This window comes from Asterias rubens, chromosome 11 (assembly GCF_902459465.1).
Source record: "Asterias rubens chromosome 11, eAstRub1.3, whole genome shotgun sequence".
In the NCBI taxonomy this organism is placed as follows: Eukaryota; Metazoa; Echinodermata; class Asteroidea; order Forcipulatida; family Asteriidae; genus Asterias; species Asterias rubens.
The window spans coordinates 13,470,907-13,488,993 of NC_047072.1; the positions used below are offsets into that span (position 1 = coordinate 13,470,907).

Sequence of the window (18,087 nt, forward strand, 5' to 3'; positions counted from 1 at the left end):
TAAAGTAGTACCACCACAGACTTCATATCCATCTTGGACAATAAGGCTTTTAAAGGAGCCATTTTAATCCATCTCAAAATCACCTTAAAACATTGACCGATGATAAAACTGCAAACAAAGCGTAAACCCCCGGAAGTAAAACAGAGCGCCCTCATACGGTCAAAAATATGGGGCATTAGTTGTGGTACTTACTTTTGTTATAAAGGCAGCGTCATTCATACAGAATGTTTTTTTGTTTATTTTTGTCAGTTGTTCGACTCAAAGTGTTCATTCCACGCACACAACAAAAACTTCTTCAAGGAAGCCGTGAATGTGAGATACGTACGTTTCATTCCTACAGTATGGACACAATCAATTAGCATGAGAGTGGAAATCATAGGACGGGATGGTAAGATATCACAATCACTGGGACATTTGCAGCTTTGTTAATAATAATAGTAACCGTATTTATAATGCGCCTTTTCCAAAGGATACAAAGCGCCAAGTATTTTTAATGCAAGGTGAGTGGGACGAAGTTTTTGAGTTATTATTATTATTATGAGACCTAATCCTTAGCACATTTTTACATGCTTACAAACATAATTTTTGTCTCAGTTTTAGCATGTAAAAATGTACACGTATTCAGTTAAGGTATGTTATGGTTCAATACCATAACTGGTTAATACGCTTTGACATGCTATAACAATTTCGCCTCACTGAGACAAAATTATTTTGTGACTTGTTTTACTCATTTCTCAAAAACTACAGCACCTCAGTAAGTAATATTTGAAGGGAAGCTTTCGACTATCATTATCTTCAAACCGTGTAAGTCTAATGTGAATCCGTGGACATTTTGAAAAAGTACCTGAATCCTTTAACAAATGAAAATTGAGCACTTGTCTCTTATTTTCACAGATGCTGATGATGAGCACCAGGGTGTGGGTTTGGAGTCTCGCTCACTAGCAGATGAAGATGGCACTGCCATCTTGTTTGTTGATCGACCCTTCGGGCGTAATGGCCATGTTCAAGGGGTCAGATATTTTGCAGCAATGCCTGAATCGTTTATGTTGGGAGTATGGCGTCCAACTGCTGTACAAACTACGTACGCTCTTATTGGACGTTCCTACATCACCAGCACAGGGCAGGGAGTAAGTAGATCAAACCCTTTATGGCCGAGTGGTTTAGTGCATCGGACTCAACTTCGAGTTCAGCAGGGTGTGGGTTCGAATCCCAGTCTGACACTTCTGTCCTTGAGGAATACAACCTACTATAAGTTATATAAGGTGTAAAGGGGTACCTGTGAGGGCACAGATGGTTCTTGTGATTGATTAAGCTTGATGCGCTACCTATTTGCATTTATACCAAATGTCCTCTTGGTGGGTCTAGCAGTTTGCTGTTGCTAATTATATTCTCTCAATAAAGTCATCTTGTTCAAACCTTTACCCCTAATCTGTTACTCATTCTAATCCCACCACACCTTTATCCTAATCTTCGTAGGGTGTCGTGGCCAAGCGGTTAAGAGCACCGAACTCGAGCTCTTTTGATTCTGTTCATCAGAGTGTGGGTTTGGGTCATGGTCATGACACTTGTGTCCCTGAGCAAAACACTTACATGTAACTATGTGCTTCTCTCCACCCAGGAGTATGGGTACCTGTGAGGGCAGAGATGGTTTTTCTGATTAAGCCAAGTAGCGCATTACACAGGCTGTATACTCCCCAGGGAGCTGAGATGGTTTAAGGAGTGATTTAAGGACCAATGACCAGTGGTAATAATGTTGGAAGCGCTTTGAGAAACACCTCAGGTGTGAAAATTATCATTATGATTATTATTGTCATTATTATTATTACTAATACAGGATCTCTTTGTGTCTTAGGTGGCATGCAAATCCTTGAGCGAAAAAATCCCTGTCCGAAAAGGGGATGTTTTCGGCATAGTCTTTGACAAGCAAGTCATCGGTTCCGAACCAGACGCTAACAACAAAGTTCTCATCCGAAAGAATTTTAGGCCTGAGGATCTCAACACGATGCCCATCACCGGCCTGCTTGATTACCCTGAAAGCGATAACCGAAAATTCTCCATTCGAGTGAGATTCAGAAGTAAGACAGCCAACACATTGTTTGATTGAAGTATTTATTCTAACCTCTTAAAATGCAATGAGAGACCGATTAAGAACTCACTCCACGGTACTGAAGTTAATAACGATCCACTATGCTAAAGTATTAGTCCCAGCCAATTTTCTACCTTACACCCAGGTAGTACATGTACATGTACATGTAGTTAAAAAGCAGGACAGTTCTTTTCAGAACTGAGAAGTCTCCCAAAAATCTGAAAAATCTACTCTGCTGTAGACTTGTGGACAAGTCGTTAATGGTCTGCCGCAGTGAGATAGTCGATCACTGCTCTCGCGCGAACTGCTGGTTGCCGACTTCTACTCCCCATTAACAAAAACGGGACCGTAGTCGTGAGAGAAGTAGTCTCGTGAGGCCAGCAGTCTTGCGAGAATACTGCAGGAATCGCTGGGAGATTCAGGACACTCTCACCTCGACAGAGGTAGTAGAAGATATAGCAAGACAGCGGTGTTACCACAAGCCAAATATACATGTATATTGCTACCTCACCATGCAAATGCCTCAAATCATAATATATACAATGAGGACGTAATAAGATGACTGAATTAATGGAAATGTAACTTTATTAGAAGGGGTCTGGTGCACTGTTTCAAGTTCTGTCGTTCATAGATGGTGGGTTCGAATCCCGCCCTAGCATGATGAATGTTTCCTTGATCAAGATATTTACAATAGTAGATTTGTCCTTGAGTTGGGACTTGAAGTCATAGGTCCCTTGTGTGTAAAAAAAAACCAGAACACTTAAAGCTCTGGGCCCAATTTCATAGAGCTGCTAAGCACACAAATTTGCTTAGCATCAAATTTCTTCCTTGATAAAAACAGGATCACCAACCAAATTTCCATTTGTTGCATATTGCTTGTTACTGGTATTCAGCTGTTGTTTGCTCATCCTGAAAACCGTGTGGAGATTTGGTTGGTAATCCTGTTTTTATCGAGGCAGACATTTCATGCTAAGCAAATTTTTGTGCTTAGCAGCTCTATGAAATTGGGCCCTGGTGTTTCTGTTCAGCAGAGTGTGGGTTTAAGTTCCGGTCATGTACGTGAGCAAGACACTTAACTATAATTGCTTCTCTCCACCCGGGGGTAAATGGGTACCTGTGAGGGCAGAGATGGTTCTTGTAATTGATTTAGCCGAGTAGCGCATATTTGTTACACAGGCTGTATACTTCCAGGGGGCTGAGATGGTTTAAGGAATGAATCAAATGGCCCTGTAACCAGGGGTAATAATTTTGGGAGCGCTTTGAGACACCCTTTTATTGTGAAAAAGGCAATATAAAAACTGGTTATTACTATTATTATATGCACAGTATATAGAAAGCTAAGGTCATCTACCCTACTCATTAAATGTACAATATATTTATATTTATAAATATTTTTTGTTTTGTTTACTGTCTCATCCTTTTTGATTGTAACTATTTTTTCAATGCTCTTTTTTTTTCAGTTGCAACATCAAGGACCATTGCACCAGGTAAACAAGGAAGTTAAATTAATCCATTATTGTAACTTACCAAAGAGAAACAATAAAGGCAGTGGACACTATTGGTAATTACTCAAAATAATTATTAGCATAAAACCTTTCTTGGTGATGAGCAATGGGGAGAGGTTGATGGTATAAAACATTGTGAGAAACGGCTCCCTCTGAAGTGCCATCGTTTTCGAGAAAGAAGTAATTTTCCACGAATTTGATTTCGAGACCTCAGATTTAGAACTTGAGGTCTCGAAATCAACCATCTAAACGCACACAACTTCATGTGACAACGGCGTTTTTTTCTTTCATTATTATCTCGCAACTTCGATTACCGATTGAGCTCAAATTTTCACAGGCTAGTTATTTTATGCATATGTTGAGATATACCAACTGTGAAGGCTAGTCTTTGACAATTACCAATAGTGTCCAATCCCTTTTAAGATGCACTGTGCTTCCACAAATATTTCACCTGATGGATTACACACTTCCACTAGTTTTTCAACCACCAGACCATGTAATCTCTGTACAGAAAAAGTTCAATCAATCTAATTATACCCACTCTTTCATTCATGTGTACAATTTTGATACCATTTTTAAACTCTATCCCCGGTTTAAAACTCAGGTATCCGTCATGCGTTGTTTTAAAGCCTAGTCCTTATAAAGCAATGCACATAATTCGTACAGATAATGCAGTGTGCAACACAGATGGAATTATGAAAGTTGCTTGATTGGTACTTACACTGTTAGCCATTTTACAAACAACGCATGTCAGCCACATGGATTTCTGATCTAAGCTCTCCCTAGTTTTTCAAAATACTCCACCCAAGATTAGTATGCCAAGTCCAATGAGAAATAAATGTTATGTTGCCCTGCCAGAGGAGTTTTGGGGAATTTACCATATTTTTGACCGTATGAGGGCGCTTTCTGGGAACATCTTGCATCACAATTACAGTTTCATTTGCAAGTTAGATATGAGCATTGTCTGGTACAATGACGTGCTTCATCACAAGTTACCATCTACATGTAACATTGAATTCCTCAGACTATCGAGACAGTTGCTATGTCACATGATTAGGGGCAAGCTTTTACGTAGTTACAAAAATGTATGTAAAGAGACGGTGAGCATCCACACCAGTTCTGAAGGGATGTGTATGGCACAATGGTACACCAGGGTTTGCTCATCTGGAGGTTGCTATGCAAAGGCTTGCCCCAAACAGTTTGACATAGCAACTGTCTATAGTCTGAGGAATTCAAATGTAACTGGTAACTTGTCACTAAGCCAGTCATAATACCAGACCTTATTCAAATCTAACACTCAAGCAGTTTATTGCCTGTATGTAGTTTTCTTGCATCAATGACAAAGTACATAAAAAAAAAAAAACGTTTGTTTGTTTACCTAATTCATCATGTGAAATCGGTACAGATACGTCCTCACGCGGTCAACCTATTTGGAACTAATTGGGCTATGCTAAAACCCCAAATCCCCTGATTGCCTAACACAAATTGTTCTTATCTGTTCACAGTTATGTCTGTCACTAACATGGGACTTCAGGACGGTCTTATTACTTCAGAGCAGATCACTTCAAACGGAATCTGTGACTCCAATGGTAAGGCAGACCGCGTCCGCCTTGGTCTGAAGGATCAGCAGGGTATGTTGGGAGGATGGTGTGGCCGTCAAATCGACCAAAGTGCATATATCCAGGTAGGAACGCGGTTGCCTTTCAACAAGTAGGCTCTATAAAACTTGCACAGGTTATTTTTATTTCATATAGTTTTAAATAATGTTTTCTATTAATCAGCATTAAATTGAGACGGAAAAAAAACAGGCAAATGACCCAACCTCTTCAAACTGTTCTTTTCTTCAATCTTTGTCTTCCCAAAAAGATTGACTTCAAAAAGAAGCGCCCTTGTGGTGGAGTTACAACTCAAGGTCTAAGCAGTCCGACTAGGAAATGGTTCGTTCAGAAGTTTATTGCAAGGCACTCCGTGGACTTGCAAACATGGACTGATGTCGCAGATGAAGGCGGCAACACAATAGTAAGGCGTTATTTTGTTAAGTAGGATTTGAAACTTTGCAATGTGGAAGAACAATATAGTAAAGGCTTGCTGTAACACCATGTAATGATAATCTCTAAATGAGTTGTGGTGGTTCTGAAAGAACCATTGGTTTTTAACTCATTATTTTGTTATCAATCTTTATGACTTTGTGTTATCCGAGTGGTGAAATGAGGGTGTACCTTTGGTAATAGACCTTATGCATTGACGCCATCCAGCCGCCTCGTCAGAGGTAAAACGATTACGAAACGATCAAAACGCACAGATTTTTACATGCAGTGCACAGATTTGGCCATGAATGGCCGCTTTTTCACCTTTTGGTTCAATGGTTATGACCTTTTTTGAAAATAGATTGTCATAATCAGAAAATAACCCATTCTGGGGAAACAGCCCATTTGATAAAAACATCAACTATTGATGTCTAAAGTGCCTTTCTTGTCGGTGCCTTGAGCATTTTAATGGGTATGTGCGCCCTATAAATGTACTTTATTATTGTTATTATTATTATTCTTATTATTGTATGTTTTATTCACCTTTATCGATCAAAAACAAAATTTCTATTTAAGAAAATGTAAAAATATACAATGTAGACTCTAAAAGAGGCTTAAAACCACAATCATTTTGTTTTTAAGAATCTCTTTTTTCACCCTCCCATCACTCAAGCGCCCTGTACTGGAAAATGGGTTGTGCGACAAGAGACTCTTGCATGGACTATGCATTGAGGATTTCACCCAGACAGGACCGAGTTTCATAAAAGCTGAACTTGAATCTAGACCCCCTCATATTTGTTCTTGATAATGGCGCCTCATAGCGGTTCCTCATTGTGGACGTAACACTATTCAAAACTCTAACATTTATTTTCAGGAAATAAAACAACACATAGGCCATGTAAACAAACATGAAAGAAAATTTATGTAATTTCGAGTAGAAACTGATCAATAATTTCTGAAATTTCCAAACAATTTCTTATCCTTTTCGTGCAGATGTTTGGAGGAAATTATGACCAGGAAACTCAAGTGAAGAATTTCTTCCCTACACTGTTGATAACTCAAAGTATTAGAATACAACCAATGAAATGGACTGGTAACTTTCCATCCATGAGAATGGACGTCCTTGGTCTAGCAGGTAAACACTCATTGCACTATCGTGCTGTTGATGACTGGTAGTCTTGGAACCAGTCTATATTTTAAAAGGGTTGTTCCTTCCCCAGTAGTTTAAAAGTACAAAAGAATATTGTCACCTGGTGTGAGTATTTGAAGGTCCTCACTTGTCATTGCCCCCATTGACATTGTCATAAAAATGTCACATTATTATTTAATATATTCTTTTGGATTTGTTGATAAATTATGGATTATAAGTTGTTTTTTTTTCAAATTTAAATGATTGTTTGTACTTAATTATATTTATTTCATTTCTCGAGTAGATAAAAAGTACAATTATGCACATTAGCTAGCTAAAAACATTTTAGCATACAGCAATGAGCAATTTAAATACAGCAAAGGAAAAAGACACATCTGGAGCCCAAAGGATTGCCGGAAAGTAAGACAGTTCCTGTCTAGAGGCTCTCCTCTCCAGCTGATCCTAAATCGAACAACAATAAGTGGTATATGTAGATATTACTTACATATTTGTTTTGTTACGATTTGATTCTGAGCTAGGAGCTTCATCAGACCATGTCTATTTCTCAACTGCCGTTTATACTCTTTCTTTGTCACCATAGACGGCTTTGTAGGCGTGGTTTGGACTAGTTGCCCAAAAAGATCTTGGGCTTGTAAACCCGGTTGTCTAGAACATTTATGACAAATTAGTCCTAACCACGCCTACAACACTTTCTATGACGTCCAAGAAAGGTATATAAAAGGCAGTTCAGTATTGGATATGGTTGGTACTTTGACAAAGCTCCAAGCTCAGGATTGAAGCGTAACAAAAATATGAAGTAAGAAACATCCACAATTATTTGGGTTTGGAGAAAAGCGAGCCTCATAATTCATATTTTAAAATTATGATTTCTACTCTTACTCTGATTGTACAAGTTGAGAATAAAGGTATTTTGATACTTAAATGAAAATCTGAAAAACCTTAATATTATTTGTAACAAAAATGTTTGTTATTTCTTTCTCACAGACACGGTAAGCGAGAATCCAGAAGTGGGTTTCGATACCAATCCCCGAGAAGACGCAGGATCTGGAGGTTTCTCATTCGTCATTCCAGAAAAGAAGTTCAGTGCAGATGGTTACGTGAAGGGCTTGTACTTCCGCGCCACCAAGCTTGGATCCTTCAAATTCATTGTTTTCCGTGAAATTAATGCAGATAAAAAGGTGTACCAAGTTGTTGGCATGAGGCATATTAACATCAAGCAGGACCAGGTAAAATACCTCAGGAAGGTCATTTCATTGTTGATTCAGGATTCAGATTTTTAATATAAGAGATGTTAAATTTGCATCGGGGATAAAGAATATTATTATTTTATTTTGTTTACCCATACACCGATGTGTGTTAGCACTGTATACTCAGTACTTCCCGAGTCCTGTGAAAAAATATCACAGGCATGTACTGGATCGGGAGTACAGTGTCAATTGTAGAGGGAGTTCGACATTTATGTGAAATTCAAGATAATATGGTTTGTTTCTGAGATCTACAGAATGATATTGCAGAAGTGGTACAGGGTAGATAGATAAACGATTTGTCTTGCTGAGTTCTAGAGAAGGGAACTGAACTTGTGGCACATGGTAGATTGATGGATAGATAGTATGGTTTGTTTCTGAGTTATACAGAATGAAATTGAAGAAGTGGCAGATGATTTTGAGATAATATGGTTTGTTACTAAGATCTATAGTATGAATTTGAAGAATTGGCTCATGATAGATAGATAATATAGTTTGTTACAGAGTTGTGTTTAAATTGAAAGTACAGGTTTATAGTTGGATTCACAATTTAAACATTTGTTTTATTCAGGTTGAGCTGTCGGTTGATTTCAAGGGAAATCAGAGATTGGCAGTAAAGAAAGGCGACATGATCGGGTTCAACTTCTGTCGCTCCGTCTTGTACAAGACATTGGCAGGGGGCGATGTCACAGCTGTCGTCTACGCCAGGAATAGGGAAATTGTGAATTACCGTAGTATGAAGGCTGGCTCATTTGTTCAGTTTGTCGGTGTGGCTCAGAGAGCTTACTCCGTCAAAGCTCTCTTTGAAGGTTAGTTGATAGTATGGAAATATTGACTGCTATGAGGGGCACAGTTAATATTATAGGCCCAAGGTGATGTCAAAACCATGACTATGTCCGAAGCGAAGCTGAGGGCATAGCCATGGTTTTGACATCACCGAGGGCCTATAATTTTAACTATTCCCCGATTATTAAGCAGTCAATATTTCTTTTATATACCAAATAATGATTCATCTTATCAACAACACTCTGACTATACGGTGAAAGGTCGTCTGCGAAGAAAGGTCGTGCCGTGACACGGAACGCTAGTTATTATTATTATTATTATTTTATTCGCCATAACAGTACAAAACAAAATACATTGACAACATTATACCCCAAGATGGGCAAGGGACAACAAAAGCAAATACATACTATGATCCGTAGATCTGTTGCCCCACATCTGGGGTACATAATAAAATTAATATAGATTTAACATAATATAGTACACAAAGCAATAATGAAAGCAGAAAATTAAAGACCAATAGAAAATGATAAATATATATTAAGAATAAAAAATAAGTTAAATTAAATTAAATTAAAAATAAATAAATAAGTAAAAATAACAGATGGGGTAAGGATAAACAATAAAGGTAAATAAATAAATAAATAAAACCTAAACTTAAATTAAAACAAGTGATTGGGCTAAAGCTACTATTCAGTAGATTCATGAGATTGACATTTCTAAGTGATTTGAGAAAGCTGTGGAAGGGCAAGAGCAGTAGTCACGTACTAGTCGTACATTATATTCACTTCATAGTTGCATTATTTTCAGAGCGGGTATAGTCAATTGACTATTTTCTGACTATGCCCCGGGCATTGTCACTATGAGGTCATCTTGATAGAAAAAGGGGGCATAGCTATTTTCATTACTTCATTTTAACCAATCAGATTAGAGGATTCTATCCATGAGGTATATAATATACAAATATTGACTGCTTTGATTGCTATGGTTAAAACTAAGACACCTGAGGTGAGCCCTTGAGCGTTCTATTTTCCTGAGGCAGTGCTGAGGGGAAAAAAAGAACGCTCAGGGGATCACTATCATTTTGAACTGTGACTTTTCTTCGCAGACGACCTTTCACTGTAGTCAGGGTTTTTGATTAGAAGAATATAAAAGAAATATTGACTGCTTAATAATTGGAGCACAGTTAAAATTATAGGCCCTTGGTGAATTTAAAACCATGACTATGCACAAAGGGAAGCTGGGGGCATAGTCATGGTGATCATAGTCATTGTTTTGACATCACCGAGGGCCTATAATTTTAACTGTGCCCCAATTATTAAGCAGTCGATATTTCTATACCGTATTACGAGTAAAAAGCAGTCAAATTTGTTTTAACACCCCAAAACAAATCTCGTAAACGATTTCTGTCTCAGTGAGATGAAAGTTATTTGCATTCTAAAACTGAGACAAAAGTTATTTTCGTGACATTATTTCTCAAAAACTACAGCACCTCGGCAAGTAACCTTTTAAGGGAAGCTTTCTACTATCATTATCTTCAAACTGTGTGAGTTTAATGTCAATCTGTGGACATTGTGTTTTGTGTTACCAATAAGTACCCAGACCCTTTAGCAAAAGTCCCCAGGAAACATGAATTCAAACATTTCTTCTCTTTTTATATTTCAGAGGCCAGTCCAGGTGAAGTGGTGTTGCCTGGTAAGGACTATTTTCTTGTTGTTTTTCCTCTACAGCACAAATAATGCCATGTTCACTATTAAAGGGAAGGTACACGTTTGGGAATTGTCAAAGACCAGTCTTCTCACTTGGTGTATCCCATCATAAGCATAAAATAACAAGCCTGTGAAAATTTGGACTCGATTGGTCATCGAAGTTGCGAGAAAATGATGAAAGAAAAAACAACCTTGTTGGACGAATTTATGTGCTTTCAGATAGGAATAAAATACATCTATGTAGCTAGAAGTCTTTTATTATTTTAGTGAGAAATTACCTCTTTCTCAAAAACTTTATTACTTCAGAGGAAGTTGTTTCCCACAATGTGTTATACTATCAACAACTCTCCAATGCTCGTTACCAAGTCAGTTTTTAAGTTAATATTTGTTTTGAGTAATTACCAAACGTGTACCTTCCCTTTAAGAATTGTTTGAAGCTTTGCATGTTGTGGATATCATGGAAGGAACTATAGATACTAGTCAACAATGTGTAAATCTCTTTTGTGGAAGTGTTGGATCTGAGAAGAGGCTTATATTTTTAGGATTAGTGTGGAACGCTATTGTTTGAACTGCTTGATAAAAATACGTTATTCTCTCAGTTTGTATTTTTTTAAACACACGCTATGGCAATTTTGATCCTAATGTCTCAGCATCTAAGGTTTATTTGCCAATTTGAATCACAAATGTTTGTTGAGTTTGAAAAACAAAAACTTTTTTTTTTTTTTCTTTTTTTTTGGAATAGTTATGTTAGAAGCTTCTTGCATATTGTAGCTTTTTGCCAGCTTTGGTTTTATTTAAACGTTTTGTGTAACCATGAATGTAATTAAAGTTTGTTGTCAATTGTAGTGGATGCAAAGAATCCCGTGGGCCTCGCTAACGGGATACTGGTAGACACAAGCATTACTGTGTCCTCAACATACGTCCATGAAGGTGATTCGCACAGCTTCGGGCCTAGATCTGCCCGTCTGAGGCATGTTGGTATGCACGAGAACCTCGGAGGTGCTTGGGTGGCAGACCAGAAAGATGAATCGCCCTGGCTTCAGGTTGATTTTCGGGTTGAAGGCACAGTCACTGGTTTAATCACCCAGGGACGCCACGCTAAAGTTAACTGGTGGGTTACCCGTTACGCCGTGTACTATTCTGTCAACTGTGAAGACTGGATGCCAGTTGAGGATGCCAATGGTGATGAGATGGTAAGATAAGCTCGGTCAAACTGCAACTACTCTTAATACACCGATCTATTAGGCTCACTTGTGAGCAAGAACACATGAGCCTTTCTAATGCCATTCTGCACAACTCTGCCGCGCGTGCCAAGCATACACGCATGCATGTCAGACTTTATAGTGTCGGCATTTTGGTTGTGCAATTGGTTGTGATTGGTCAGTATGTAATGGGGCGGAGCAATAATGGATCGGTCTTTTTCTGCATAAGACGTCCTCTAGGTTTTTTTTATTATAGTTTAGTTTGAGTTTGATGGATTTATAATTGCAAAGATAACCAACTAGTTTAAAAAAAAAAAAATAATGAATTTTTTTGACTTGTGAATGCTATTAAACTGGTGAAATTTAATCACTCCTTTTGATTGTTGAATAGGGGAATCAATGTGTGGTGAAGAGGTTTTCAACTAGTGGTTTAAACCCAACGAGGCTTGGTTCGTGATAATTTTACCGAGACGAAGTCGAGGTAATTATCAAGAACCAGGCCTCGGCGGGTTTAAACCACTAGTCGAAAACCGATTCAACACACTTTGATTCCCATTCATAAATACCTTTTCGGTCAAAAAACATCAACGCTTGTGGTCAAAAAGTTAAATAAATGCAAAAACTATAATTTTTCAATGATTTATTTCAACACAACACCCCTCCAGCTATCAAATGGTAAGGCCCAGTCAAGGCCCTCGGTTAAACAACTCCTTATAAGGGAATGCTGTGCGCGTCGCGCGTATCGCGTGATGTGGCACAACTTTTCAGCCGTTGCTCTCAACCAATAGGAATGAATAAACTGTCTTAAAAGCACAGGTGCATAGCTCGCGTGTCACGCCCATGTTTCAACACTTCTTACTGGTCATAAACAAAGGTTTATACACACCCACGTGACGCGCTCTCCACCAATAGGAATAGCGAAACTGTCTGAGGTGCTTATGAATGCTGATTCAACATTGAAGCATTCATTTTTAAAATGAATGTTTTTGTTGTAGTTGTTATAAGTGGCTGGGAAAACCTTTTAATAGACGTTTGAATTAGAATTTGTTTACTAACTGTCAAGGGTCAATGTACTCTTATGAGTAGTTCCTTTAGGGTCTGACAGTTGTTTATCATACCCCAAACGGTTATGTTTGATTTGATTGGTTTTTTTTTTTGCTCAGGTATTCGAAGGAAACGTTGATAGCGACACAGAAGTTGAACGCTATTTCCCAAATGCAGTGAAGGCACAATGTATACGGGTTTACCCAAGGGGCTTTTTTGGCCGTGCTGCTATGCGTTTGGAGGTTCTCGGAGACTTTGGTGAGATAAATGTTTATGTTCAAGTTTGTTAAACCAACTTCTTACGTTTCAAGGAGACTGAAGCGTTTATTAATTTCTCAAATTCCCCTCTTAAATTACATGTTACTGTAATTTCGCAACTGTAATTTTTACAAAACTAGAATTTGGTCCTTACACCAACTAAGATCAGTTGAATCATGAACACATTATTATGTTAACTGTGGCATCGTCATGAAGTGCATAAAGATGCGCAGTACACACACATCATAAACAGTAGAAAAACATTCCTTCCTTTTAAACCTGCCACCTTCAAAGTTGATTACTTAAAATCTATTGGTGTTCTATCTACCTCTTTCATGAACGAAATTGATTATGACTGAATTTGACAGAAATTGCTGCAAATGAGTACGGAATGACTGTGAAAACAAGAGACAACCTGGACAACAAGAACTTCATCCTATTGGCTGCTGGTATACCATTTGAAAGTGATGGATATATTACAGGTGACTTCTTAGGCAGACGCTGACCCCTATACTCTCGATCTTTGCCCCAAATCTCCCCCTTCTCCCAACCATTTTCTACTCCAAATTCTTCCACCAACCTAACCATTTTCCAGGTCCTTCCCCAGGTGCCCCCATGAATTTTTGTGTAGATATAAGTACGGTAGTATTCTTTATTCTGTTTTGATTCCTATGCACTTAGAAGGGGCCTTTTGTAAAATGCAGCACTTTTGAAAAGCTTGACACTTTTAAAACTTAAAAAAAAAAAAAAAAAAAAAAAAATGCACATAACACAATGTTTACCTTTTCTTTAACAAGAGAACATTAATGTTAATTAGATTGATCTTTCATTTATTTCTGTTTTCCATATTAGGCCAGGGATAGTGGAATTGAAGGCCTTCGGGCTACAGTTTTTTGGTAAACTTTTTAAATTCCAGGCATATGTCCCTGGCTTTTGTTTTGTTTATCTTTGTATTTTGTATGTGTTTTTGTGCCAAATAAATAATAAAAATAAATAATAATAGTAATATACGTTTGATGTTATTGCTTTGTGTATTAGAATGGATCTTTTGGCCAAAGACTAGTGCTGCCTTCAAGGCTGGCGTATGGAGAGTGCATCCAGACGATCCGTTTCAATTCAGACACATTGGAAGCAACGACATCCCTCCGCAAACACCAAACGAGCTTGCCACTTTCCAACCGGACAAAACCGTTCAGATTCCTTTCAGGTAAATAATTCAGTGGGGAAAAAAAAACAGAAAATAGAAGCAAATTTCAATCTAGTAGAATTGTTATAAATAAGGAGATATTATACAAATAATGAATATTTATGAGTGCAATGGTGCGAATATGTTCATGAGTTGAAAGATGGAATGTTCTATTTAACGAGGCGGAGCTGAGTTGAATAGAACATTCCATCTTTCAACAATATCACGTGACAGACACGTTGATAACACGTGACGGACAATCATCCAATCAAATGGCAAGGATCTGCTTGGGTGTTATATAGTAAGAGATGTTAAATTTGCATCTGGGATAAAGAATATATATATTTATTTTTTTTACCCATAAACTACCAATGTGTGTTTGCACTGTATACTGAGTACTCTCCCAAGTCCTGTAAAAAAATATCAGACACTGCTCTAGAATTGCAAGGTTCGTGGGTTCGAATCCCACCCAAGTAACATGCCTGTAATATTTGTTCACAGGACTCGAAAGAGTAATGAGTATTATTATTATTATTATTCATGGTTTATTTATTAAAACACAGCAGCTAAAAGCCGAAATGTACAGTATACAAAGTAGTCATTAAAAACATTACTACAATGTATGTTAACAAACAAACAAAATTAAAATACAGTGCTAACACACATCGGTGTATGGGTAAGACGAAAGAAAACAAATTAATAATGAGATATTATTTGTTTGGTTTGTAGGAAAGGTGATGTGATCGGCTTCTCCTTTACCATGCCCCTGGTTGCATTCGACGAAGGCGACGACAGCACTGATCTTTTGTATTCCAAAAATGCTGGAAGCCTAGAGCCTACACCAATCGGTCAATACAGAAGATTTGAATCTAGTGGAAAACAGGCCTACTCAATCAAAGCTGTTGTTCGAAGTAAGTGCATCATTTCAAAAAATAGTATACAAATAATGAATGTTTATGAGTGCCATGGTGCGAATATGTTCATGAGTTGAAAGATGGAATGTTCTATTCAACGTGGCAGAGCCGCGTTGAATGGAATATTTCATTTTTTCAACGAATGAAAATATTTGCACGGTTGCACGAATGAAAAAACATTCATTGTTTGTTTTATATAACGTCCAAGTAGATCTTTGTCATTTTGATTGGAGGATACAACGCTCAAAACAAACAAAGCGTAGGCCTACAATTTTTAATTGTGAAATTACACCCGTCTCTTTTTGGTCGGCCTGTTGTTGGTGGATTCAACAGTGACAATGTGCGTTCTGTACAGATATTTTGAGACACGCAGACGCCGAAAGTATGTGCCTTGCATTCCAATGCATTAGACTCAAATTTTGGTGGTTAAGTCATCGGGATGTGGGTTTGAATCCCGGTCTGACACTTGAACCTTTACGCAAGACACTACACCACAAGCTTCTCTCCACCCACCGGGGTAAATCTGTACCTGTAAGGGTGATATGGATCATGTGAATGATTAGCTTAGAGCTCGGTAATAGTAATAATAGACCGTTTTTATATAGCGCTTTTCACGCCCGAGGGGTGTCTCAAAGCGCTTCCGACATTATTAATCCTGGTCACTGTGCCTTAAATCATTCCTTAAACCATCTCAGCTCCCTGGGGAGTATACAGCCTGTGCGCAACATATGCGCTACTCGGCTAAACCAATCACAAGAACCATCTCTGCTCTCACAGGTACCCATTTACTCCTGGGTGGAGAGAAGCAATTATAGTTAAGTGTCTTGCTCAGGGACACGAGTGTCACGACCGGGATTCAAAACCCACACTCTGCTGAACAGAAGCACCAGAGCTTGAGTTCGGTGCTCTTATCCACTCGGCCACGATAGCACCGGTTGTACATTCCCCAGGGAGCTGAGATGGGTAATAATGTCAGAACACTTTGGTACTCCCTTTGGGCTGTGATAAAGCGGTGTATAAAAATTGATTAATATTTTTATGTATTTACAATCAAATTCTCTGTATAATATTTTAACTTGTCTGTTTCTACTTTCAGTTGAACCTGCACGTGATATCCCTGCTGGTAAGTGTCGAAAATTTGTCCCTTGTTTATTATAATACTCATAGAAAACAGAGGGGTTTGTTGGTCGTACAAACGTACAAAGCTAGTCTCATCTCCCAAATTACTCAGTTAATTTTTTTTTTTTAATTCAATTCAATATACATGTATTTTTATATTGATAAAAATAAGAGAATAATAATCAAATTAAGTACAAGTCAAAGAATTGATGAAAATGAAATGTTATATAATGTAATGGATACGGAGCAAGTAAGTTTGGGGGCATGTACAGAAACAAAGGCTTGTTTCTTGATTATAACAAGTTGTAACTTGCTTTTTTTTTCTCTTCAGTTTCCTGTCGTCATGGACTGGGAATGGAGGATGGTTTGATTCCCGATCAATCAATTGAAGCGTCATCACTCTTTGGATCACAGTACACCTACAGTCAAGCAAGGCTGAATTCACGATCGTCTGCTGCCCTCAAAGGCTGCTGGGCGCCAGCCACTGATGAGACAGACCAGTATGTGCAGGTAAGGGTAGCCAGTTATTAGCTATTAGTACATTCTCCTGAAGACGAGCAGAGTTCGAAAAGTCAAGACCACAACGGTTGTTTTCAGAGCCAACACTCACTCAAAAAGAGAATTATTACGCGGTTATACCCGCAAGTTTACTACGGTATTTAGTATTTATAGTTACTGCTTATTTTTCACACCATGCAAAGCTTCAAATAGCATTTATTAGTTCATTGTACTACTTCATTTTGAAACGAAATTTTCACATGTTTTGTACACATCTACATTTATATAGGATTCAAACAATCAAACATTTCCAAAAAAGAAAAGGTATACTTTGCTTTTAAGGAGAGAATTTCAAATTCAAGAGTGAAGATTATTAGTTTTGGTTTTTGCCCATATACACCGATATGTGTGAGCACTGTATACTCGGTACTTTCCCGAGTCCTGTGATAAAATATCACAGGCATATTACTCGGGTTGGGGTTCGAACCCACGTCCCTTGCAATTCTAGAGCAGTGTCTGATATTTGTTCACAGGACTCGGGAACGTACTGAGTATACATCGGTGTATGGGTAAAAACCAAAATTAATATTCTTTATCCGAGATGCAAATTTAACATCTTCTATAAGAGTGAGAATGTTGGTGATATGAAACTATTACATGATAATTGTTGTACTGGTTCATTCTTTAGAATTCTCTGTAATTGAGTTGTTCATAAAGATTGTTGTTATCTCATTGATTCCAGGTTGATCTGGGCAAACCCACTATTGTGACGGGGGTGTCTGTCCAAGGTTGTAATGATGAAGAACGATGGGTGTCAAAGTTACGTGTTCAACTGAGTCTTGATGGCAGTAACTGGGAGGATGCTTTGGGTACAGACGGCAGTAAGGTAATACTATACCCTCAGAAGTAAGGTTACCTCCATCAAAAAGCAATCAGTAAGGTTGTTCTTGCCTCGTGGATGTAACGCAATACTTTCCATAGACCTTTATCATGGTGCGGCCATCTTGTTTTCTCCCATTCAAATCAATGTAATCAAACTGAGAAGAATTAGTCTGGTTCTTTTTTTCTGCAATGAATATTAGCGTTTATACTCCCGTTGGATACAGGGAACATGACCAAGATGGTGGCATTATGATAAAGGTCTATACTTTAGAAGGTACATGTAACAGTTTACCCTTGAAGTTGAAAAGTTTGGAAGGTACATGTAGTGCAATATGCTTTACCAGCCAAGCCGTTAGGGGATGACACCCATGCCTACAGACTATCCAGGGGGTAACCCTGTTTCAGCCCTGGTGGCAGTTGATTTGGGTCAGTAGCCCAAGTCAGTTGAGTGTTGTCCTCAACTTGAAGTGGCTGATCGTG

The 18,087-nt window shown here is 38.1% G+C and overlaps 1 protein-coding gene across 1 annotated transcript in view; it reads left to right on the forward strand.

The window, feature by feature from the left end:
• The window catches only part of LOC117296974, an 81,252-nt gene that overhangs the window by 27,091 nt on the left and 36,074 nt on the right, over nucleotides 1-18,087 (forward strand). The window contains exons 23-40 of the mRNA XM_033780076.1: nucleotides 250-388; nucleotides 895-1,127; nucleotides 1,853-2,075; nucleotides 3,547-3,573; nucleotides 5,097-5,275; nucleotides 5,458-5,610; nucleotides 6,612-6,753; nucleotides 7,753-7,994; nucleotides 8,584-8,821; nucleotides 10,461-10,490; nucleotides 11,351-11,697; nucleotides 12,870-13,008; nucleotides 13,377-13,490; nucleotides 14,047-14,215; nucleotides 14,924-15,105; nucleotides 16,205-16,231; nucleotides 16,559-16,737; nucleotides 17,468-17,611. Of these exons, the coding sequence (XP_033635967.1) occupies nucleotides 250-388; nucleotides 895-1,127; nucleotides 1,853-2,075; nucleotides 3,547-3,573; nucleotides 5,097-5,275; nucleotides 5,458-5,610; nucleotides 6,612-6,753; nucleotides 7,753-7,994; nucleotides 8,584-8,821; nucleotides 10,461-10,490; nucleotides 11,351-11,697; nucleotides 12,870-13,008; nucleotides 13,377-13,490; nucleotides 14,047-14,215; nucleotides 14,924-15,105; nucleotides 16,205-16,231; nucleotides 16,559-16,737; nucleotides 17,468-17,611 (2,907 nt within the window). The remainder of the gene's footprint in view (nucleotides 1-249; nucleotides 389-894; nucleotides 1,128-1,852; nucleotides 2,076-3,546; nucleotides 3,574-5,096; nucleotides 5,276-5,457; nucleotides 5,611-6,611; nucleotides 6,754-7,752; nucleotides 7,995-8,583; nucleotides 8,822-10,460; nucleotides 10,491-11,350; nucleotides 11,698-12,869; nucleotides 13,009-13,376; nucleotides 13,491-14,046; nucleotides 14,216-14,923; nucleotides 15,106-16,204; nucleotides 16,232-16,558; nucleotides 16,738-17,467; nucleotides 17,612-18,087) is intronic.